Raw genomic sequence first — 27,109 nt, forward strand, 5'->3', positions numbered from 1 at the left:
AAATTAACCTTGGAATAAAGTGATGTGTTATAGCTTGGGTGACAACAGGAACTTCAGCGTGATCCAAACAGCAATGCTCTTAGTACTCAGAACACAGCAATTTTCACAATGGATACACCATGCACTGGCAAACCAAGTGTTTAAATAATTTTCAGTAATGGACATAGAGGTGGTATGGGTCTAATGAAGCTCTGAGCCCTACTAGAGCACTTACGTAATGGTGTGATATAAGAAAAGCATGCATTATCTCTTGGCCGCCTATGCCAGGACGATATATATACTGGTATTTTAGACACATACGCCAAACTTGACCACCTATGTCAGGAAGACATGTATACATGTATTTTAGACACATATGCCAAAATCCTATACAGGAAGACATTTTAGACACATACGCCTAAATTCTATACAGGAAGGCATGTATACTGGTATTTTAGACTCATACGCCAAAATCCTATGCAGCTACCACATACTTCACTCCAAAACAAATATCACATTTTCAGCTACGTGTCCAAATTATGGTTTAAAATACACTGTATAGCAACATTCTCATTCCAGAAATCTGCAATCTTGTAACCATTCTTGTAACAATTATATGCCACTTTGGACACAGGTAACTTTTTGCTAGCTTACTTGTGCCTTTTTTATTTTACTTTTAAGTCTAAAGGTCAAACACTAAAGCAAAGTGCTACACATTCAACATTATTCTGTACTCTGGATATGCTTAGGTATATCCATGATGTCAGGATGACATGATGACATCAAAGAGAACGTCACTGGCATACTTCAAAGACGGTTTTAGAAACAAAGACAGTGGTATTGAAGTCTCGATACTATGGCCAACACCTAGGTGGCACTAAAGAGCAATTTAGCCTAGGTAATCAAAGAAGGTCCAAGGTATAAAAAATGTACATTAGTGATATGTAATTAGAGTGCTGTGCACTGTGAAAATCACAATTCTGATTATGACCAAAAGAAAAATGACAACTAGTATCACACATTAATTACATATGTAGCTATGTGGAGCATACATAGTTTTAACCAAATCCTCATCCAAACCCATAGTGACAGTATACATCCTTAACCAAATCCACAGTCATTACCAGATTCCCCATATGCAGTAGTAATCGAAGAAATAGGTAGAAATCCTCAGAAGATATGAAAGACTGCACTAATGCATCACCAAGGTAAGGGCGGACTCTATGCCACAAACAAGAATCACTGCATGCAATACTCACACATCACATTTTTAAATTAAGTCACCAAGTTGACTGCCTTACCAGTTTGTAGCATACCATAGATCTGTCTCACTTGATTACCTATATGTTCACGTCTCATCAGGCCAGCTCTGATTCTGGATTACAAGACTTTAGGTATTTTATAACAATTTTGAATATTTTTACTCTCTCTCTTTTTTGACATGTTTTACATTTTCTGAAGTCATGTTCCTCATTTACATGGCAAGAGGCTGCGGTCTATGCGATCCTTATCTCTTTGCTGTGACTATTAATATTTTAATATCCCAGGTCAGCAGGATTGCATTTTGTATCACTGTTCTAGCTATCTGCACCCCTTGTTCTTAACTCTCTCTCTCTCTCTCTCTCTCCAATGGTGGACCTTTGTAGCCATCTCTTATTATCATAGTTATGGGCTGGGTAATGTCTATAAAGTTTTCTGATGGAGTAAAAGTATGCACTGAGCTATAACCCTCTGTAGAGATTAGCAGCATTCATTTAAAACACACAGCACTGTACGGCTCACTGAGCTACAAGTGTTTATTATGCATAATCAGCTATAAGATCGTGACAAAGAATATGACTGAATGAGGAAAGCAGCAAGATGGATTTATGCTTTGCTGTAATGCAATGGAATAGCTAAACGGGGCAAATATCAACTATAAATAATGCACAATTTAGGAATTATTCATCAATCTATTCTGACACAAACATTATCCTGTTCAAGGAGGTGAGGGAACCAAATCCTCTCCTGGCATTCCATGGGTACTATGCTGAGAAATAATTCTGAACAGGAAGCCAGTTCATCACAAGACTAAGACAGGAACTTCCATGCAGAACTGGCGATATTACAAGTGCTCAAAGCAACTGTTTCAAAGCCAGGGACTCAAGCGTCTTGTAGTTCATACAAGCTGCCAAGTTCATGTTCAAAAATGAATATCAGTTCAGGCAAGCAGATGCTGCACCTCACCTACCTTTTTTTTTTTTGAGAGAAGTAGAGAGAAGTAGTGGGAAGAGGGTTTTTTAAGGGGGGAGCCATGGGACTTTAGGATTAGGACAGGATTCCAGGCTGAAAAAACGAAACATACGCCAGATGATGAATAAAATCTTTTACTAGAAGCACTAGTAAAAGATTTTATTCATCATCTGGCATATGTTTCATTTTTTCAGCCTGGAACCCTGTCTTTTCATGTTTTATGTGGATTTTTGATACTCTCGGAGTGTTTCAAGGGACTTTAGGATTAGGGTTCGGGAGTGGTAAGGGAGTTTTAGGGCTAGGGAATGGGACGGGAGTTTTACATTTCGGGCATGATCATGGAAATTTTTGTTATGAATACAATATTGCTAAGATCAATTCTACTTACAGTAGTCTCACACAGAAAGAAATATGCAGTTCATCTACAATGACACTTTTAACATTCAAAAACAAAATGAACAGACATACATAGTGTTTTTGTGCAGCTGCAGAATATCACAGATAGGCATCCATTCTTCAAAAATACCTCCTCCAAGAAAGTTTTTCTTCTTGTTCCTGAAACTTGCTACCTTTGACTACAGCTACATACCTTTAGTCAAAATGTAAATGAGAAAAAATGCAGCAAAGATGGTAAATGCCTCACTCCTCAAAATTAACACATTAACACACTGAAAAACTCTGTCAGAGTGAGGCAAAGCAAATAGGCAGTTGATGTCATGTTCCCAAAGTCAAAGTAAACTCAGAAATAAAAGCGGAAATCCAGTATTTAGTCAAAATACACAGACGAGAAAGCATTTTATATTACTTCCCATGCAAATCCCAGCCTCTGGACAGCCTAGTGAGGTTAACGATTATCACAAATAATAAGCAAAATGCAAGTATATGGAAAAACAGACTGAGTACTCATGCATAAAAGATGGTACATTTCAGATCCAGAATGAAATTAGTCAATCAAAGGCTTACTTATTTAAAACTAAATGCCAGCAACCTGTATGTGTTCAAATAGTCAAAGTACTATACATTAAAAGTAGTTGTGTCTCTTCAAAACAACCAAGAATGCCCACTACATGCAAATATAAGACTGCTATGGTAGCAGTGCTTTGAAAATACATCCTACATGGGGAGCTGACCTAAATAAGTCGGAAATGAAGGTAATGAAGCATCTATGTTACAAATAATTTATTGTGCAGATGAAATAAGGCTGTTATCTGTACAGCACACAGTGCACAGAATACAGAAGCGTTAGCACTGTAAGTTAAGCATCACTTAAGTCACACTGACTTACAGTCTGTGTTTAACTAGGAACTGCTATCACTCAAATGATACTGTGCTCATATACACAGCAAAGCCAAGACTGTTTTGTGTGTGGAAATGTAAAGCTGTGGTTTGCAGCAGTGTGCAACACTTGTAAACATACAGGAACACAGACTTATGAGAATTCAGATGCAACTAGAGGGCACTTTTATGAAGGTTAGCATCACTCCTTCCATGTCACAGTTTATTCCTGGCAGCTTTGACAGACTTTATTCAAAAGTCACACTCTAATCCCAGTTACATGTTCATATGTAAAGGATCACATATACTCACAGCTGTCAATAGCCATTATCAGTTTTAGGAATGCCTAGTTGAGAGAAATATCTGAATATTTTGAAAGACATTCTTTTTAACTTCTGTGTACCCCTCACCCATACAGATTACTACACACAATCAGCTCAGCTCTGAAAGTGGTTTAGCTAACATTTCCTTGCTGACCAGAAAGAGGATTGCCAAAAGAGAAAAAAAGTCAGTAGCGCTGCTGAAAATGTCAGTGCGTGCTTTCTAAAATGTGAAAAAGAACCATTAAATCCTCTTGTAACGCTCACACTAGTTTCAGTCATTAAATTATAATGCCTCCTAGGATTTTTGTTCCCATATGATACTGACAGTATCTGTAAGAGCAGAAGCCACTGTTTAAGTATGACACCCAGGTCTACAGTGTACCACCCTTCATGCTGGAATGACACAAGCCCAACAGTGCTCGCAGAAATCACCCAAATGACAAGATCTGTGCATGCTATGGCTTGCACTTCATTATATCCTCACCACACACCTGTTTATCTACTCGCTTTAGAATGCCATAATAACAGACATTCCTGTAAACGCTTTCTTCCTATTACACTGCCAGCTTGTAACAGTGGCTACAGTAAAGGCAGTCTTCACTGTCAGCAAGGATTATCAAACTTTTCAGCCTAGATGCCTACCTACAACGCAGCTGCTCTTAAACTATATACAGCATTGGCTGCAGGCATCAATCAGATTTAGGTTGGGAAAAGGGGACTGACAGTGTATATTTAAGGTTATTTGCAGTTGTTTAACAGCAGTCTTCAAGAGAAAAGGAATTGTAATTCCAAAGGATTCAAGCTAGCTAGTTAAGGAGTCAAACAAATTACATGAGGCTGGAAAACTCCATCCCACTCTACAAGAATTAAAATAAAAATCAACAACTTAGCATCCCTTCTACTCCTTCCCCAAGTCTACTTTCTTAAGTTGCTATTTTTTCCAGTCTCAGCAGCTTCATAAGCACTGAAAAATTAAACTTGAGGTACACACATCTGACAGCCAGAGCTAAGGAATGTGCAGGATCCATATTCTACGCCTCATTACACACTAAGTGCAGTTATACAGCATGCCGTAAGCCCAGCACAGTTCTGACAGGTTGCAGAGGTTAGTGCGTTAAGATGTTGAAGATTCAGAAGCAGAAAAACATCTGCAATCTTGGCTGCATTGATTCCACCCATTTTACTACCCAAAGAGCACATTACAGAAATGTTATGATTTGGCAAGGGTCTAGGACCCTGACCTCAACATATCCTTAGTTAACAGTAAAGGCATAAAAAGGAAAACATGTCAATAACAAATGTTAACAGATGTACTTCTGTGCTTCTTCAGTTACTGACACTCTAATATTTTCCAGAATTGATAATTACGTTAGCATTTTCTGAATAGTATATGAAATTGTGGAAAACAGCTGGAGAAGCTTTCAACTAACTAATTATATATATATATATCTATGGAAATGCAGTAGTTGTAATGCTCCTACAAATAAAAAGTGATATAACTGTTTTATAAAACAGTTTCTTTATCTAAAGTATAAATTCAGTGTCTATAAGAGACAAAACAGTAAGAACAGTAAGTATATTAACAAAAGCTGTTTCGGCAAAGGATAAAACACATATTAAATATGAAAGTTGCTAATTTTAATATAAAGGACGCTCTGTCCTGAAACAGGAAGTAAGTTTTAAATAGAAAAGGGCATTAAAAAGTGTTTGTGACAAAGTTGCCAAGGTATCTACAAGCAATAAAGTACATGCTGCCAACTACAGTACTTGATATTGAAAAAAGGGAAAACAAAACAATGTGCACTTACCGGGGCAAATATGACCATACACATTTAAAGTGCGATCGAATTCTTCCTCTTCTCCCACTGATAGGGCTGATGTGCACAGACACATCCTAAAGTGACATTGTACCTGGCAGAGGGTGTCTTACACACTGTATGTGGACCACCTGTCCTGTTATTCCAAGGTAATTAAGCTGCAGAAATGCTGATGGCACTGCAGATAGTGACCGTAAGGAAGTACTGCAATCACACAGTAGTTTTAAGGTGGTAGGATCCCACCTAACTGTTGCACCTTGGGGCTTCTACAGAATCAGCTACCTTCTACTCTCTCTCTCTTTCTCTCTCTCTCTCTCTCTCCCTCTCAATCCCTCTCTCTCTCTGTGTCTCTCTCGTTCACTCCGTTAGGCAGCTGGTTAACGGATTCTGAGAACAGTAAGAATCCTACTCCAGCAATGTCTCCTCCCCTCTGGGAACCTTACATTATAATTTTAACTCTTCCACTCCTAAAGCATACTGATAACATCATTCACTTCCTCAACAGAAAGCAGGTCAAACTAAATCAAGCATGCAGTCCTCACAACTGCCTAGATTAATCACTGAAATACAATATTGGAAGCAACACAGTGATTACATTTGACTGCTCTCCTTCACTTCATCAGAAAGGTGCAAAAGGCTCTTCCCAGCAAGAAGTCAAGTTGGATAGAACATATAATATGGTGTGTAGTTCCTTGGAAAATTCCCCCCCTCATATCTATGCAAATTGAAGCCACACACGAACACTTTTCTATCATAACGTAATGCAAAACACACTGTAATAAATCAGAAGCTACAGATAGGAAATACATGGTTATACACCTTTCAAAAAAGGTACAACAATAAAAATAGGTCATAAAGCCAAATCCATCTTAATCAAATGGACAAAAAATATCAAATTTTACTTTCTGTTGTCAAACTGTTTAAGAAATATTTTTTACAGTGAATAATTAATCCTTCTGAAGTGCTTCTGCATATTCACTCATTCATTCAAACGCTGATTACCTACTTAAGCCAATCCAAGATCATGGGGGAGCTGGGCAGTAACAATGCATAGAAACTTATTGGATGGTGTGCCAATCTGTTTTAGGACACACACACACACACACACACACACACACACACACACACACACACACACACACACACACACACACACACACAGGTGTAGTCAGGAGTTTTGGAACTTTATTCCAAATTTCAGAATGGAGCTCCCTGCCACACAAGCACAGCCTTCAAGGCTTGATAGTGCATGCTTCTGGACAGTTCACCTTTTTAATACTACAAAAAAAACCTCTTGAAATTCACCAGTTTAAATAAAAATCCATTTTTCAATCAGGCATTTAATAAAATATAGCCATGCTATAGCTTTGAAGCATTTTTAACTCTAGCACATCTCATTGCATAAAATAAGTTATTTAAAAAGTGTACAGCATGGCATACATGTCATATGCCTGGCAACACCACTGCACACACAATCACTGTTAATACTGTATATAACTTAAAATGCGCCACCAAAACTTGGCATTGATCAAGAGCAGGAAAGTTCAATGTGGCCACCAATGGAATGAGTCAACAAATATTTCATGGCTATAGCACTCAGTTACTGAAAGGTTACACCAATATTTTTAATGCAATAGGAACTAAGAGACTCCTCAGACTCTGGAATAGACTGTCCATACATGTCAAGCAGAGCGCCTCTTTGGCCCACTTCAAAATGAACCTTGATGATTGGATGAGGGATAGGAAATTCACCCTGGGGATCACATCAGACCTGGGGATGACAGAGGTCCAGGGAAGTAAATACTGTGGGAAGAAATAGCCAGGGAATTGTTATGGCTAGGCTTGTATAGGCCCTAGGGCCTGTAGCCTAGTACCAACCTATGAACCTATAATGTTCCTAACAGTTCCAAAGCAAAAGTCAGGTCTTTTGCTACTGTCAGCATTAAGGCTTAAATATAAATATTAATTACTTACATTAATGATAAATCTTTTTTTGGGAAGGGAAATTCTTCCTTGCACCTACCACAAGCTTAATCTCCTATCTTCCAAAAAACTTTTACATCTGGGTGTTTGAATGGATCCTCAACCATATATATGTTCAAGATGCCTGCCAAACAACATAGACTTCTTCATGGGATCAACTTCCCCCTCAGGAATAGAATATAGGTTGGGGTGTTTCTCCCAGACCAAATATTCCTTGTCATTAGTTATTGCACCAGGTGCAGCATTATCTGTGTGATGGTCTCTTGAAGTGGAACCTTTGTTTTTGCCCCCAAATCACAAGTTTCCTCCTGTACCCCCTAGCTGGGCAAGCAATGACATCAGAGAAAGTATGGATTCGCCAATACATGCCTCTTAAAGTGCCGCTACTACACTTTCCATAGCAAATGTAAATAAAAAACCCTTAAAGATTGGTAACTTCCTTATCACATACAACACCAAATTAGGTGGGTGTGTTGGTGTAATGGTTAAGGTCTTCACCTCATAGATAGGGTACAGGGTTTAATTCTGACCTCAGGTTATTGGCTAGGCTTAAAATGGCCTATCAAGGCAGTTAGCCTTGTATTCACCTATGAAGCTAAAAAAAGTACAAAAACAGAAAATTTTGTTCTATTCAATTTAACATTTGCACAAACCACTTTACAGTTGGCATAATAGTTAAGGACTAAACCTCACAGATACAAGGTTCTTGTTCTTCTTTCAGCTTTTCCCGGTTTGGAGTCGCCACAGCGGAACTCTGGTCTGCTGATGATTGGCAGTAGATTTTTTTACGGGTGCCAGCTCAACGCCCAACTTTCAACGAAGGCACGCCCATTCTACATATGTCTTTCGAATGCCACTCGACCACGGGAGGACATGCAGACTCCACACAGAAAGCGCTCCAGCCGAGAATCGAACGGGAGAACCTCTTGCTGTGAGGCAACAACGCTACCGCTGCACCACCGTGGCTTCCTCACAGATACAAGGTACAGGGTTTAATTTTGACCTCTGGTTACAGGCTATGCTTGCAATGGTCTGCAGACTGTTAGTCTAGTATTTATTTAAGAATAAAAGACAGTTTTCAATGCAAAAAGAGCATTGTTTTTCCATTTGACTTTGCTGATAAGGATGGCCCCCTTCAAAACTTTCTTGAAGCTGAAAACCTCTGCTATGACATTTGAAAGATTGACCCTAAAATGCCTCACTGTCTAAAAATAGTGTAGAAATTATTGTATTTCTATGATCACTGCAGCAACAATTATATCCTATTAATGCAAGTTTTAGCTATGTCTGACAGGTGCGACACCCTACATTGAAAATTATCATGTGATGATTTACCAGTGAAACCATAATGTAAGTAAGCAATTGCTCTTCTGAAAGATGTATTTTGTTTTTTTATTATTCAGAAAGCTTTGCTGGTGTTTGTAAATCATTGCCAGCACTTAACACTAGCATAGTTTTGTGGGTGTGGTCATAAACACTGAGTAAACAATAAAACTAAAACATCAAAAACATGCCATAATCTTTATTTTTTTCAAACCACTTGCAGCTTTAACATCAGATGTGTAACCAGAAATGAAATTAACTGTAAAACACAGATGAACAAGAGATGCAGCAATCCATTTTAAACCTGTACATAATAACTGTGTGGCCTTAGACGTTGGCATAAACTCCACTAAAAAGGGGTTGTTAGAGACCTCCCATTTCTTAGTTATTCCCAGGAAAAAAAAGGTCTCTATTCCAGTTATCTCTCCTCTCAAATCTACTGACATCTCATGCCGGTTCATAAAGTCACATCACCAGCAAAGAAGACAGGCCAATTGTCTGTTATCACCCAACAGAATGTTTATGAATTAATGAAATGGCCAAAATGACATTCAGAGAAGATAAAACTATCTGCTCCTCAGTTTTTGCATCCACAAGATAGAAACAGTAAACACTATTTTATTTCTGTATCACTTCTAAGAAAAAATAGCCCTTTGTTGTTGCTAAATCAGTTCACAAACAGCTAGGTTACTCCAAATAAGATGGGCTGATAGGCAAATAAGTCATTCTTTTCAGAACTGGAGTAATATGTTCTTGGTTTACCTGCATTCACTGAATTTACCACATTTCGAATTATGCTTTTCTGAAAGTTCAGTTCAGTGTTTATCCCCCTCCCCCAATTATATATACCAACTGGATGCACCACAGTGCAGAAAAATGAAGAAAACTTGGAACAGTGACATTCATCTTTCAGTCTAAAGGCTAATAATAAAAGACATGTCAATAAAATATAAGTATGTTTACTTTCCCACCATAAAATTCATGGCTGCTGAGACAGTTTACAAAACAAGGTCTAAAACAATAATGGGCCTTCTGTATCCATGCTTCGTCAGTTATTGAAAGGATCTGAGCAACTTAACTAACTAAACAGATACATGGATTTTCCATGCCCATTTTAAAATGCAATTTAAGCTGATAGATCTAAAATAACAGAAAGGAGCTTGTTTAAAAATCATTCACTCAGACAAAGAAAGACTCTTCTCTTCACCCTTCAAAAAAAAAAAGAATGATTTCTGCTAGGCAAATACACATTTATATAAATTATGCGCACATTATAAGCTTATCTACAGCCTCATACTCTTACTGAAACCATTACAGTTACCGTATCACACACACAATAATACTTATTCAGTAAGGGCAGCGTGAAATAGCGGTTACAGTTAAGACCTGTGAATGTTATATCATGCAGCTAAGGTCTGATTTCCATTAACTTCCACATTCATAGCTTGAGTTGGCACAGGCAGCATCATAAAAACTAAGCTCCTGGTTCACTCTGAGATGAATAAGTCTACTTAGTGGATTTGATTGGGCTGAAACACTAAATTCACCATTTCAAATATGCTTAATGGCAAGAAGTCTAGAAACATCTCTTGGGCTATTTTTTTTTTTTTGGCAAAGACTAATTCCTCCACTAATCCTTACACATGTATACTCACAGAGACATTATGAGTAAATCTGTGTTACAAGTTAAATACACACAGAAATTCTACAGTGACTTCTGTTTAATTACACGACAAGAGGTAATTTCCACAGAAGGAATGCCACTAGTGGGGAAATACAGTTCTGCTGTAGGTATCAGGTTTTCTGCTTAGTGGGCTTTCAGCAGAGGTATTGCAGTAACTTATTAATCTTTTATTAAATTTGTTTATTACATTTTTATGACCAGGTAGTATAGCCACAAGGGACATATGGGAAAAAAGTCATCACCTCAACAGACAATACCCGTTAAATACAATTAAATACATAAATAAGACACAGGATAAACATTAGTTTTAGACAGTGATAATATTTATATTCATGTACATATTAACAGCAAAAATATTTATGCATAAATGAAAGTTATTTATTCTGCCAATTTTAATGATAGGGCATACAATGTCATGCAATAATGTATTTCAATAGCCCAAAGGTTCAGGACATTTGTTACTTTTAGCATTGGAAATATAAAAAAGGTGCAAACATACACACGCCGTTCACATATCATATGTGGACAATTAAAGATTAAACAACCTTCACAGAGCAGAACATGTTACTGTGGAATTTTTTCATCTGAAAACTGGTGTTGTAGTTGGCAATGTGACAGTAAAGCACAGAAAGTTAAAAGAGTGCGGGTATTGCTAGGCATGGTTATCTACTGCCCTCTGTAAATTACTGTGCAGAAACCTTATAGTGAGTATCTGAAAACTATGAAATTATAAAACTTACTTTTTTTTCAGTAAATGTCCGCAGCTAAGGGTGAAGAAAGGGCATAATTCTGCTATTCTCCAGGGCTGTAATGAGGGTCCTGCTGAAGTGCTCTGTCCATTATTAAAGCCAGAGAGAAGTAAGAAGTACAAGCACACTGGAAGTTTAGCTCACAGAGCGAAACTGCACGCTAGTAATGAGATTCATCCTGTAGTCTTGGGTTTGATTCCCTCAGTTTCTACTTTTAAACTGCTTGAAACTGGGTACATCACTTAACCAGACACGTCTGAACAGAGGTGCTTATATTCAGAGGGCTCACCTGTTAATAAAAAAGAACTCTCAGGGGTACTGGACCAGCTCTATGAGAAAATGCTTGCTGACTGTTCTCCCCTGAGGAACATAGAAATTAGGGACATAAGTCATGATGGAGACTTGTGCATATATATATATATATATATATATATATATATATATATATATATATATATATATATTTATTCAGAGCACTACGGAAGAAGCAGTACATTGCATATACTCAAGCCCTCTGGGTACTATGGGTTCCTCACTACATTTTAAAGGCAATAGTTTCAAAGAGAAAAAGAAGAGTAAACTTTCTCATTCTCATAATGTTTAAAAACAAAATGAAAACTCCAGCAAAGCTAGAATTTCCAATGAGTGACCTCCCAAACCTCTTATATCAGAGGCACATGGGATATATGCAGATAAGCCTTATGAACATCAGGTGTTTCAGCTAATTGGCTATTCTGAATGCCCATGACTTGTTTCATCATTTTAATGGACAATTTCAGGCCAATAAAGCCAAACACCACTAGCTGTGGATATGCATATTTCGGCCTTGTTATGACCTCATCAGCACAGCACAACCAGAGTGTTTCACTAAGCATTACAAACACAGGGTTGTTATACCCAGCTGGACATCATCGAACGGGAGAACCTCTTGCTGTGAGGCGACAATGCTACCGCTGCACCACCGCGGCTAGTAAAGGCAGCTAGGTTTTGGTGAAATCAGTCCTTAGCTATTAACTGTGTTCTAGTAAAAGCAGCTAGTAGAACACAGTTAATATATTGCTGAGGACTGATTTCACCAAAACCTAGTTGATTCTAGTGTAGAGATAAGTTGCATCAAGTGACGGAAGCCATGTATCTATTGAGAGAGTGATCATGTTTAGATATGATGTTTTACTATGCACTACATATATACAATAATGCTACTAAACTTTTTGGAGCACATTTCAGAGTTTTTGGCATTGTACTGCAAAATCATATCTGAGCCATCTTTTTTATATAAGTATTCTGACTTCCATATATGGCTATCACAACATACCCCTGACATATTAGCAGCCACAGTAACTTGGCTAAAACCAAATATACAAGACTCTGAAATACTCCCTCCAGGCTTCAATATAATTAGATCCAACAGAACTCATAAAAAAAGCAGGAGGGGTAACTTCAATCTACCCCCAACTCATATATACAATAGTAACCTACTCTAAGCCAGTCCCTAAATTTAGTACTGCCAAAATCCTCATATCCTTCTTGAAACTTAATAGCAGTAAACAACTTTGTATTACAGTTCTGTACCCCCAGGTCACAGCACTCCCATACTAGAGGATAGCCTGTCTTGGTAACTCAAAATATATCCAGTGAAATGATAATCATGGGTGATGTTAATATCAACTGGCTAAACCTAATCTCAGACTTTCCAGACAACAGTATAAATCTCTTTGGTTTCATACAATTTATCACAACTTCAATTAGAAGTCCTAAAGGTAACAACCAAGAATCAATTTTATACTGGATCCTAGTCACAGACCCAAATAAATATTTCCCAAAGGTCATAATTACAAAACCTCCAGAAACCTAACTAACTTTAGTGAACAACTCTTTACTAATATATTCAAATCCTTAAACGATGTAGTTAACTACTTTAACAAACTATTTCTAGACATCTTCAACAGCTTAGCACCGCTCCAAACTAAAATCAATCATGCTGCTTGGCTAACAATTTCCACAATAAAGCTTCTAGTAAACCGAGGCAAAGCCTGGAAGGAATGACAAAAGAACAAACATGACCAAAATCTCCAGAACTATAGAATCAGTCAAGGAAACATACAACTAGCGATAAGAAACAATACTCTACACAGTAACTATCTGATCATAAAAACAACCTCAAAAAGTTTTGGTCAACTATCTCAGCACCTTTCACCCCATGATCCAAACAAAACCCTTCCCTATTTACAGATAAATCTCCACTTCAGATTGCAGAGATGTTTAATATCCACTTCATAGAAAGTATAGCTAACTTGGTCAACGATCTTAGTAAGCCCCATACTCCCAACCCCATAGATAATCACAACTCTCCTCTCTCTCTCAAACATCATCTAAACATACCACTCTCCCATCAACCCTCTTCTCAAAACATCTCTGCTACAGCTTCTAAACTTTCTACCCTCTCACTACATCCTGTATCCACTAGCAACATATGTAACCTATTATATAAAATAAAATCCTGCTCTCTTTCTGCTGATAATCTTCCAGCCGAATACTTGAAAATTGCTGCTGATGCTATTGCCTACCCAGTCAGTATTCTGATCAATAGATCCATCTTAGAATCCTACGTCTCCTGCCTTTGGAAATAAATCAATCATAACCCCATTACACAAAGGAGGTAAATCTACTGACTTATCTCATTTCCGCCCCATCGCCATCCTATCTCCTCTCTCCAAACTACCAGAAAAATGTGTATATAAACAACTCCTTGACCACTTAATTTACTATGAGCTACTAACTGCCACCCAACACAGCTTTAGACCTGCTCATAGTACAACAACCACAATAATATCCTTCAGGGACACTATCAATAAAGCAAGGGACTCCAGCCAACTACCCTTAGCATTATTTTTTGATCTATCAAAGGCCCTCAGTACTGTCTCTCACCCCAAACTCTTACAGCAACTTTCTTCCCTTGGCCTTTCTGATTCTTCTCTACATTGGTTTTCCAGCTACCTATCTGACAAACAGCAATATGTAAAATGGCAAGGCTGTCTCTCTCAATATATAACCAACAAAACGGGAGTTCCACAAGGATCCATCCTTGGACTACTTCTCTTTAACACCTTCATAAACAATCTATATACCATCTCCTGCCAAAGTTCCCTAATCCAATATGCTGATGACTCAACTCTCATCTCTTCTTCTAACAACATAGCATGCTTCAGACAAATAACACAAACTGCCTTCTCCTCCATTGAGTCCTGGCTCAATAATGCACAACTATTACTTAACACCCCCAAAAAACTAAACTCCTCCTTTTTACACCAAAGGCAAGATCAACTGTCTTTAAAATATTTTCATTAAATAACAGATAAATAGTCCAATATACCAAATTACTAGGTGCAACAATAGACAACAAACTTACCTTTGACATTCATATACATAATACTGTCAAAAAAACTCATCTCAAATGAGGGATACTCTACTGACATAAAAATTTCATGGACACAGCTACCAAAACAGCTTTAGCCACAACCTACCTGCTACCCTCTCTACTATACGGTACTCCCATTTTAACCAACCTTAAGGCTACACTAAAAAATAAGCTCAAATCCTGCTATAACAAAATCACCAAATTTGCAACAGGTGTATCACATTTTCACACCACTGTTCGGCTTTTACTTCTCTTAACTGGCTAGAATTCCCCCAATATCTTAACTACGCACAACTGCCCATAAAATTGTTAATAACCATGAAGCCTGCCCCACCTTAAAATCTATACTTCAAATCTATACACCTAAACTGGCTCTCCGCTCTGAAGGCAAACAGCTTCTAAGGCTATACAAACCAAATAAAACTGCCGGACAATGTCTATACTCCTATTCAGTGACCAAACTATGGACTGCACTACCCTTAGAAAATAGAACTACCTCTAACTTTAAGAATTTCAAGTTTAAACTAAAAGACTTCCTACTCAGGTCTCACATCTGCCCCTGTTCCAAACCCAGCTGACCCCTTTCCTCCATCCTATGTCCCCCCTACTTTACTCACATAAACATCAACTCCCTTTACTGTCATATCAGCCTACCATCTACTTATCTTATCTTATCTCTCCTAATTCATCCACACCCTCCCATACTTTCACCTTTCCTTCTAACAATCTTTCTCTACTACTCCTAATCAAGTGACAATTTCATTACCTAGTCAAGTCTCTTTTGCTCCAGTCTCACCTGTCAGTACAATCCTATCATGACACAATCATGCCTCCTATAACATTATCCTATCTAGTATATTTGCTAAATTACTTATGCAAATCTATTGCTTGTACAAATAATTGTGAATCTTCTATGTAAAAAAACATAAGTACAAAATGCTTACATGTGCCTTTTTTTCTGGGCTTATTTGTAATTTCACCTTTCTTTTGTCATCAACTTTTGTAAAATATATATATATATATATATATATATATATATATATATATATATATATATATATATATATGTATATATATATATGTATATATATATATATATATATATACATATATTTATTTCCTTTCTCTCTGAATTGGAGCTTTTCTCCCCGGGCCTACGCTTCTCGCTCAGTCGTACCTTCCCTGTAACCAAATGTGAAATAAATAAAATATGCCTCCAAAAATTCCTTAGAGAAATTCTCAACTAACTACTCTATACAGACAAAAGTAAAGGCTTAGATGTACAAGACTGGGATTATATAAATAAAGCAATGCTCTCACATTTACTTCCACTTTCAATGATCCTAACCGTAAGAAACCTAGAAGTCTTGCCAATACTGAAGGCACCACATGTGCCCCCATACACATTACATTTAATAAGCTGTCTGATATGGAAAACCTTGCTGAAATCTGCTGAAGAAAAGTGCTTCGATCTCAATCTACAAATGTATCTACAGTTCACATAACTACCACAAAAGCATCTACCAATTCTTGAGAGACCTACTGATGAAATATAGTCTTACAAGAATTAAAATACATCACAAAACTCTTTCCATCTGTTTATTTATTGTATACGGACCTACATCTAACAGGCAAAAACTACTGTAAAAAGACATCTTGTACTAAAATTCACTTATGATTGTTAAGAACCTGAAGAACCTTAAATGTATTTGTATCACATGTAATAATAAACCTCTTGGTGGACTTAGTAATACTAAATAAGACACTTTATTGATAAATTAATAAATCTTCTCTTGGCAAGTTTTATATATCCAAGCTCGCCTGGTGATGTTCAAGCATATTTAAATGACAGGCTTTTGTAGGTCCTATTTAATTCAAGGGAGACACATTAGCAATTCAGTCTATCGGGGTTACTAGCAGTCTGTCTTGCTTTATTTTAAAAGTCATCATTAAATAGTTTTCCATCATGTATTACAGTGATAGAAAGATATTCTGTTTTGAGTGCCACGAAGGATGAGCTAAGGCATACATTTGCTTTTGGTGTTTGCTGAATATAAGAAATTACCCACTACCCATTATGGTTTATTAAGAAGCTGTCACTACACTAACACTGCTGAGCATTATAAGGTAACAGCAGCAGTCTCTGCTATTACCCGTCCCTTTCCTATAATCTTGTGAGTCAAAATAATTGTTAAAATATATTCCTTCTTTGGTCACTTCTAAGAAATGCAACTCTGGCTTGTAGGCTTAAAATACATCAGTGAAATGCATATAAACTATCACTATTATCAGGATACACAGTTTAACAAAGCAACTTCTTTTGTTTCTGGTTTGTTACATGAAAAAATATATACACACCTGTAATAAGAGGCAAATGAAAAACTATCTGACCAACATGAGCTTACGTCTGAACAGTAGTAGATTTAAATGCACTCAGACACTAAAATATCTTTACTTATGCATTTGCTCAGTATCTCTAAGCAAATTCCAGGCCAGCAAATGATAATGCAATCAATAACTTCAAGCTGATGTACTGTTTTTCTAAATCCTCTACACTTGGAAGCTCAGACATTAATCCAGCTTTTCCCATCACTCACTTTATGTGCCAATAGAAGGATGACCTTTGAAAGATTTAAAAACTATATCTGCATCTTAAAAACAACCATGTAAACACATCCATATCCTATGTGCTTACTCCTTCTAGCTTCCTACAGCTGCCATAATTATATTTACTTTACTGTTAGTACTCATGGGTATGGGTGCATATGACGACATTTACAATCAGCATCAATGCTGCTGCACTGAATAGTGAAAGGATATCAGGCTGCCTCACCTAACAGCTCTTAAGACAAGAAACAAGAGCAGCACAGCCTTGTTTTCTTAACTGCTGATCTTTTCCTTTGGCCTCAATTGACACTGTTTTCTGTTTCGTTCCTTTTGCATTTATTTTATGTCATAAATGCTTATGCTCATGTACTAATTTGGCTACCCCCCCCCCTTAAGTCTACATTCCTACCAAAAACTCTTCCCTACCACCCATTTTTCCCATCCCTTATTTACCTATACACTACTTATTACAAGTTCCATCTCCATGTTCTCTTACTCCCAGCTTGAACCCTTTTTAACCCCAGTCTCTTCACCACTACTTTACCTTATCTATCAATATCCAACTTTTAACACCTAACCATTTTTTCTTCCCTCCATCTTCTTTTATCTTCATTACAGACTCATTCAGATTTGTTGTTTATATCAGCTTTGCATATCTATTTAAGATGTATTTTGTTTTCTAAAATGAATGTAGTCTATAATGTAACTTATGTTCCCTTTCTTGTATACTCTTGTATGTGTATGTAATTTGATGTAATTGGAGCTTTTCTTCCTGGGCTCAGCTTAGCAGGTTAAAAACCCTGGCTTTCTGAAGTACAGCCAAACTATCTGCTTATGCTCTGCTGATGAGGTGAATTAAAAGGCCGAGACATGCATGCCCACAGCTAGTGGGGGTTGGCTTTACTGCCCTAAATGTAACCATAAAGACTTTAAATGTAAAAAAGTCATGTACATTCAGAAGCCATGTAGCTGAAACACTTCATGTCCTTAAGGTGTCATCTGCATATATCCCATGGGCCTCCACTACAGGAGGTTTAAGGTATCACACAGTGAAAACTCTAGCTTGGTTCAGTTTTTCTTGCAGTTTACATGTGTGTGTGTGTGTGTGTGTGTGTGTGTGTATGTATATATATATATATATATATATATATATATATATATATATATATATATATGTGTGTGTGTGTGCATAGTCATTTTAATGATATCTTCCTAATCATGCTAAATAATAAGATAATAAAGCCTAACTCAGAAACAAGAGAGTCATATCTACTCCAGCACCCCGGCTAACAAAGACTACTAAGCAACCACTATTATAAAAAGACCAGGCTTGGAAAATATATATAAAAAACAAAAGTCAGTGAACACTACAGGATTATAGATATCCCAGATATCTCACAAATTAACAAATACTTAATAACAGGAAAGAATATTTTACAAACCTACAAAATACATACAGAAATAACCCCAAACTGTTCCAGCAGTCCTTAAAGTCACTGTTCAGTCTCGGGCAACCCTATACCCACGGTAACCTACCACAACCTATAAATACCCAGCTAATACAGCAACTCAATTCAACACCTACTTTGCAAATTCTATCTTATTACTAACCAAACAAAACTCCACCTCACCCTTCACTATTTCGCATCCCATTACCAACAATGAAGTACTCTTTAAACTTGATAGTGTACCCACCTCAACAATAAAAAGTACCTACTACAAATGAAACCACCCACCTTGACAGCTGACAAATTACTAGCAGAGTACCTCAAAATAGTAGCAGAAGCTTTAGCATTCCCAGTCTCCATACTTATCAATAGAGCCATACAAGGAAATCATATCCCCAACATCTGGAAAATATTAGACATCATACCCCTACATAAAGGTGGAAATTTTATCAACTTCACCAACTACCAGTCAACAGCCAGCCTCCTACCCCTATCCAAGATATTATAAAAATGTATCCACACCCAGTTGCTCAAATACCTCACCAGCCATAACCTACTCTCCTTGACTCAACATGGCTTTCGGCCTAATCACAGCACCACTGCTGACCTGTTAAACATTACAAACATAGTTAATCAACTCTGAAATAATGGTAACTTAAGTCTCAACAGTCTTCCTAGACCTATCCAAAGCATTTGATACTGCCTCACATCAGAGACTCCTTGAGGAACTAGCCTCTATAGGCCTCAATACCTCATCACTTACCTGGGTCCACATCTACTTATCCAATAGGAAACAAACTATAAAATGGCAACAAGACTATCCTGATTTCCTCACAGTCACAGTTGGTGTCCCTCAGGGATCAATTCTAGGACTCACACTTTTCAATATCTTTATCAATAATTTGCACTCTACCACTAATCAACCTATCCTGGTACAATATGCAGATAATGCTGCTCTTATCTGCTCAGCCAAAACACTAGCCTCACTACAAGAAAACACCCAAAAGTAATTTCTAGCCGTATAATCCTGGCTAGATAGCTCAGAGTTGCTCTTAAATGCTAAAAAAATTCAACTGATGTTTTTCACTCCTAAAAACGACTCACTGCTCAAACCAAAAACAATATTTACATATCCCATTTTCCCAACAAAACAAAAACAGAATATGTCACACAGGTCACACTCCTTCGAGTAATGCTTGATGATAATCTCAGATATGACTAACACCTATACCCAGCCTTCAAAAAACAAACTTCAAACTAGGATCCCTCTACAGGGCTAGGACATGCCTAATTAATAACTCCAGATAAAAACATAACACAAACATATTTACTTCCATTCCTACTCTATGTCTCACCCATCTTTACAAATCTTAACTTAACCGTCAAAAACAAACTACAGCCTATAACAAAATTGCAAAATTTGCTACACATAATCCTCAGAAAAGCTACCACTGCATAGCACTAAAAAACCTTAACTGCCTAGAAAATCCACTTCAACTACCACCAACTTATTATAGCCCATAAACTAATAAACTCCCCAGAAAAATGTCCATCTCTAAAAGGAATACTACAACCCTATACCACCAATCCAGCCCTACAATCCAACAACAAAATTCTTCTATCCATCACAAAATCAAACAGTGCAGGAGACTCGCTATACTCTAATCAGGTAGCAAAAATCTGGAACCAAATCCGCCCTGAAATAAGACAGGTAGACATACTGTATGTCTTCAAAACATCACTAAACAAACACCTGCTAAATAACTGGTTGTGCTCCTGCACTACCCCAAGCAACCCCCACCCATACTCAACCTAAACTCCACCTTCAAAGTTACACTCCCTTTTACTTGACCTTTCTGTATCCTAATCTTACACATGTAACTTTATATCTCTATAAATGAGAACGTTCACTGTATATTATCCCACGACTGTCATTTTTACACTGTTCTTCTACAGACTGCCTCTCCACCTTCTACATACTTTCCCTCCTACAAAACTTCCATTTCCCAGATAACTACCACTACCTCTATTTTCTTTAATACAGGTCTATACAAGCTCTCTACCTCAAACTAGCTAATGTTTCATATAACTACGTCTCCTCTTAAATTCTACTTCCTGCTAAATTCCATGCTGCCATTGCTACCCTTCTCTGTACCTCCAATTGATAAGCACATTACATACACATCCACTGCCTATCTGTGTCATTTCTCTGTAACCAGCTAAATCTTGAAAAAAAATGTATTTCCTTAAATTCACAGTATGTTATATAATGTTTTCTAAATGTATTCATATAATTGTGTATTCATGGAAACTCAATGTATTTTACAAAATGTCAATTTTTTTTGTTTTTAAATGTACTTGCCGAATATGTGGAGCTTTTCTCCCCAGGCCTCTACTGAAAATGGTATAAACTAAAGTTGGAAATTCCCAGTAAACAAAGAAAATATACATAGACACACACACACACACACACACACACACACACACACACACACACACACGAAACGTATCTATATTAGTTCGCCAAAATGCCATTTCAGCGAACAGCTAATCAGCGACACAAATTCAGTGAAAATCATTTCAGAGATTCCCTGGATTTAGAAAGGGAAAAGAAGTAGTTAGCCAACTTACACAACTTTGCCCTTTTCTTCACTGTAGTGCAATCTCGGAGTTGGTATATATATAGTTAAGGGGGGTGTGGGAGGCAAAGCCCCCCACTTGGGTGGGTTCAATTTGGTTAGATGTCAGTCTGTTGTGCTGTAGAGCAAGTATTTTTTTGCCCTTGGTAAATTCTGCAAATCGCTGAAATGATTGTCACTAAATCTGTGTCGCTGAGTCATTTCAGCGGCCTAATATAGATCCTATGAAACATATCAGATATCACTCACAAAAGCTCCATGAAAATGACTAAGTACACTGGTGGGACATGATGGCTCTGACATGCTAAACAGTTCACATAACAGACTGCCTAACTTCTGTTTGTTTTGATGCTTCTCTTCTGAGCGTGTGCAGATCATCTTTATGCCCATATAGGAGCTGTGTGGCATAGTAAGGCAAAGCCCTGACGATGATCCAGGCAACCTACCAGTAGTTCGAACACCTGTTGGAGCTGGCAAGTTGGAAGTTGAATGCTGAAGCACTGTCTGTTCTCATGGGATTAAAGCAGTGTACAAGCCCTGGTGTGATACCATGGCTGTGATGGGATCTGATGTTGATGTAGCAGATGGGTAGGCAAAATATGGATGTGTTATCAAATAAATGAGGATGTTTCCCTCATGGCATTAGTGCAAATTCATCTGGTGATGTCAGCTCTGCATTTTTAGGGGTTAAAAGAAAAAGCTCTGTGCAATCAGTTATATGATGTTGCAGCTGAACTGACCACACTTCCCTCCCTTATCAAGGTTTCCCAAGCCCTTTCCCACCCTGCTAAGGAAGGGCTACCCACAAGATAGTAATCAGAGTCTTCCAGTCCACTTCTCATCCTGCTGAGGGGGCCCACTAAGGGGGATAATGAATAATACAGGGCAAGCAGACTGAATATATGGGAGAGAGGTCACATAGTAAACTGATGGTCAGCTGCAGCACAGTGGGCTGAAAGTCTTTATGCCCATTTACTAGACCCTTTTTCAAAGACATTGTTCCACTTTGTAAAATTGCTCACTTTTGACTGCCAGGGTACCATAGTTGAATTTTTCATAAGCCATGCTGTTCGGGGGTTATCTGTTCCCACATGGCTGCCAGCATCCAGAGCTGATATCCTTCTCTTTCTCTCTCTATTTGAGAACATAAGGCCCAAAATAACAACAGCTTGTCCATCACATCACCTACAGAAAATGAAGACAGGTTGGATCTATAACCAAGTATACTTACTAAAGCACTGTTGGCTGGAAAATGCATTCTATAAGTTGTGTAGGTGGTAGGGATGCTACTACACTATCAGACTTGAAAGAAAGGTCTATCCATGTAAAGTGAATCTACAAAGAGGAGTCATTTACCTCAACATCAAGGGTACATGTCCAGCACAGACAGTGATTTTAAAGCACAACATTATTCAATGACTTTTTGGAGGCCTATACAGATACAATGTTGTCTCAATTCAGCTCCCATCAAGATGCCTATGTTCCCAAGCTATTGACCCTACTGTTCAGAATGGCATCCACACCACTAGCTTCAGAGTGGAGGTCAGAATATACAAAAAGAGTGAGGAGTGTAATTCCTCTATCTACCCTAACTGGTCATTCCTGGCAGATCCCACAGTCAAGGCCTTAAAAAAACTTGAACTATGACAGCATGCCCAAATTAGCTGGTTCCTGTGGTTCAGGGGTTTGACTCCCTTATCCTCCTTTAATGTACTGTGTGAATCTGAGTAAGTCACTTAATCAGACAGTGCCGCAGCACTTAGTCTGAAAAGGGTCCATGTGGCTCAGTGCTCCACACTGGTTATTAAATACAAATAAATAAGACCTGTTAGATGCACATATAATTAACTTCCTCTTCCAATGTTGTTTCTCCATTGCCTTTTAGATCACAGCCCCCCCCCACCAAAAAAAAAAGCACTAGCACAAAATTATAGTATTGTATTTCCATGAAGCTAGGCTCAAGAGCATGGTTGTCTTAAATTAGGATTTTGCCTCCCACAACAGCAAAATTCAACTTATCCTCTGCTCACTGGCAAGCAAGAATTAAGCATTGTATCTCTGAAAGCCAGGTAAGGCACTACTGTCATTCCAGCTCTGAGTATTCAAAACTCAGAAAACAATTTCTAACATCAAGCTCCTTCTTGATGGGTACTTGACTGTGTATTTATTATCCGTCACTCATAATTTGGAACTTTTTACTATAAAAACCTCACATTTTTGAACACCTGGATGCCTGTATTAGTGGACATTGCAAAGTATTTCACAGGCTACATAAAGGGTGTTTCCCAAGAGCGCACAAATTCTTTTTTCCTATTCTCACAGTTTGTACCCTGATCTTTGCTACTGTCAGTGAATTTCTGCATCTGCATGCCTAAACAGTACAACAAATGTCCATATGGCAGAAAGATTACCATCTAAGGTTCATATAGGCATTGTCTATACTGTCATTGGTACAACTATCACATGTGACAGAAGATCAGCCCAGCTGCTTGACACCAAAGAAGGAGAAAAGTCACTGGACTACTTTTTCATCAAAAGAATGGAAGCAGTAAAGTGCTTTATGTCTGGAAACCAACAGAAAAGTCCATCTCAGAACTCCAGGCATAAGCTAGGTCTGCACCTCAAACTCCTCAAAATAAGCCTGGTACTCTTCTGGCCCTCAAACCCTACTGGTGGCAAGCTTACCCTCAACTAGTGAGGGCTTGAGCCTGAAACATTCCTCAGCTTTGACATGAGATGAAGTGACTGGGGAAGGCAACTCACTGGCTCCCATTATGGTTGCGTATCCCAAGGCTTCTGTGATACCATGCCACTGGATAATCAGATGGAGAACACAGATGACCAGTCTGATCCCGTGCAGTGGTTTCTTCAGTCATCTGTATACAGATCAGGGCTACTCAGGACTAACAGCTATCCTCTTTAGACAGAACCTCATCGAGGTCCATGTGAGCTGACAGGTCCCAAATCATGAGGGTTCTGCAGATCCCCTGTATCAGAGTCATGCCTCAAAGTCTGGACGTCAACCATGTGTTTTTTCTTTTCACATTCTTTTTTGCCTCCGTGTCTGCTGACCAGCAGCCCCCAATAGTTGTTTTCTCTCCCAAGGACCTCAAATGACAGTTCATCCACCTGCACTAATCACCTTACCACCAAAGAAAGGCCGTTAAGAATCATACTGACTTGCTCCCTCAGATACTGGTACAATCAGCCACAAGGGTGACTCAGCTAGCCACTCTGCTGCAGTCCTGACTCTGGTCTTGGACTGTATGAGGAGAAAGGGTGGTTCTACAAGCTTACACTATCTTGGTGGGTTCTACATGTGGGCACTTTCTCTCATGATTTTGAGCTTAGTGGTCCTCCTCCAGAAAGATCTCCACTAGTTGATGAAGCCATTTCAGAGGAACTGTGGAGACTGTCCAGGCTTCGATGGACTATTACTTCCTTCCAGACCTAAAGGAGATAGATGATTCCTGTCCTATTTTTGATCTCATTTATATCAACAAGCGCATCTGGTATACTCTGTTTCAGATGATCTCCTTCCCAGGTAGTCATTCCTTTGCTACTACACACTGCAGGGAAGGTATCACTGTCCATGAAGAGTACCTTCTGAAACATCAGCATTTGGGCTCCCTGCAACAGATGCCTCTAGCTAGTCTACTCTGAGTGGGCATCATTTTCAGAACAACATATTGACATTTGTGCTTTCTTTAGCACCCAGAATCTTCACTAAGGTGCTGCCCACTGGTCAAAGCTTTGTAGGAGCAGGATCCCCTGGTGTTCCTGTACATGAATGATTGGATACTTGTAGTTCATCTATGTACTCTTTGGAGACAACATACTTGTAGGCACTCCTCTGGATATAGTCCCTACAAGTGACTATAAACTGGATGAACTTCTCTCTAATCCTGGATCAGATGAAGTCCTTTATCAGGGTGGGCTGAACACAATCCAATGTTGGGCATTCCTACCTATAAAGAGGGTCCAGTAGGTCACTGTGTTTGGCCAGATAAGAGAGGATGCAGTTCAGGGTATCAAGTCAGGTGCTGCTGCTCATTTTGGGGCTCATGGCTGTTATAGTTTTCATGATGCCATTTGCATGCCTGAAGATGCCAGTGTTGCAAAGGATGGAGAATTTCAGTGGCTTCAGAACCACCATGTGTTGCTGAACCTTCACTATGTGTTTGAGACTTCTCAATTTTCCTGGAATTGTGCACCATTCTCAAAAACTTCTGATGAGTCTTCCCTTCTGCAAATAATCCATTGCAGAATCTAATGATAGATGCTTCACTGGTGAGTAGGGGAGCTCATTTAGGCTGCCATGGAGCTTGTAAAGTTGGGTTCACCCAGGACAGTGGGTTCCACATCAACCAAATGGAGTTGAAAGCAATGTTTCTGGCCCTAAACACAATGCAGAAGCTGCTTCAGAGGACTCTGTTCTTACAGACAACTAGTCTGCTATGTATTACCTACACTGGAAAAGAGGGGCAAAACTGTGCCCCCTCTTTATAAAGGAAGGTGATGCCTTTAAGGTCATGATCAGGGTATTGCTCTCTTGATGATCAGGAAAATGAACAAACTGACCGAATTCATAAGTCACTCCTCCCATCTCCTGCTAGACCTATGGAGTCAGAGGCAATGTCTGTTTAAGGGTCTTCTAGAAGTGATGCACTCTAAAGATCACCACATTTGACAGTTGGGAGAATGCAGTACTCCTCTCCTCTTCTTGTTTCAGCATGGCAAAGGGAGACAGCAGTGCTTGCATTTTCTTTCGTATGACACAGGAGGGTCTTATATATATATATATATATATATATCCCCACTGTTCTTGCTTATCCCACACCTTACTACAGATTTCAGGGAAGAAAGACCTGACCTCATTCTTGTTGTCCCAGTGACGGATGAGAAGGGCACAGATTCAGCTCTTAAATTCTCAGGTGATACAAGAAACTGTCCTAGTCCATGCCAATGAAGTTCCTAATGGCTAATGGCATGGTCACTCACAACATTAGATTGGCCTTTAGGATAAACCTATGTTTATCTGGTTTCATAGTTATCCTTGAATCAGTCCATTAAACTCCTTTTTTCTTTGTTGCATCATGCACTAGGGAAGAGAAGCCCATCATACCTTAGATGTGCACCAACAGCTCATGTTACTTGAACCAAGTGTGTGTGAGTTTACAAAGATGGACCAGACTCCTCTCCACCAAGAACTGCCAAACAGATGTTTCCAAGTAGAATGCCAACTGCATCAGGTGTGTAATTATGCTCTGGCAACTGCTGTAGTTAAAGCACACGCCTCCATAGGAGTGGTTGTCTCTAGGCTTGCATCAAAGATGCTCTCATTGTAGACAGTTGCCACTTGGTCACTGATGCAATCCTTTACCAAGCACTATGGCCTTGATTGCAACTGCATGAATCAGGCTAAGAGAGGGAAGTGAGTATTCCAAGCCTTAACTACATGACAGGTTTCTGCTTCTGCATTATGAAACTGCTTGTCACGGAGTGTGGCTGTGGGCTCACTGAGGAGGATCCTCACTCTTAGATATAACAAATATGTTCTTACTGTATCAGTAGATTTAAAAGCTGACCCTCCTTGATGGGTTAGGAAACTCAAATTCACCACTAGTTTAAC

At 38.5% G+C, this 27,109-nt stretch overlaps 1 protein-coding gene across 2 annotated transcripts in view; it reads right to left on the reverse strand.

The window, feature by feature from the left end:
• LOC122809011 (synaptophysin) overlaps positions 1–27,109 on the reverse strand; it is a 1,240,178-nt gene that overhangs the window by 711,373 nt on the left and 501,696 nt on the right. The window contains exon 1 of one of the 2 annotated variants that reach the window (XM_044080200.1): positions 5,618–5,973. The exons of the other annotated variant lie outside the window; for it this stretch is intronic. Within the exon in view, the coding sequence (XP_043936135.1) occupies positions 5,618–5,641 (24 nt within the window). The 5' untranslated portion in view covers positions 5,642–5,973. Of the gene's footprint in view, positions 1–5,617; positions 5,974–27,109 lie in introns of those variants that run through there. 2 annotated transcript variants of the gene reach the window in all.

The sequence above is a fragment of the Protopterus annectens genome, chromosome 8.part0 (genome assembly GCF_019279795.1).
Source record: "Protopterus annectens isolate FY-2018-M chromosome 8.part0, PAN1.0, whole genome shotgun sequence".
NCBI lineage: Eukaryota > Metazoa > Chordata > Ceratodontiformes > Protopteridae > Protopterus > Protopterus annectens.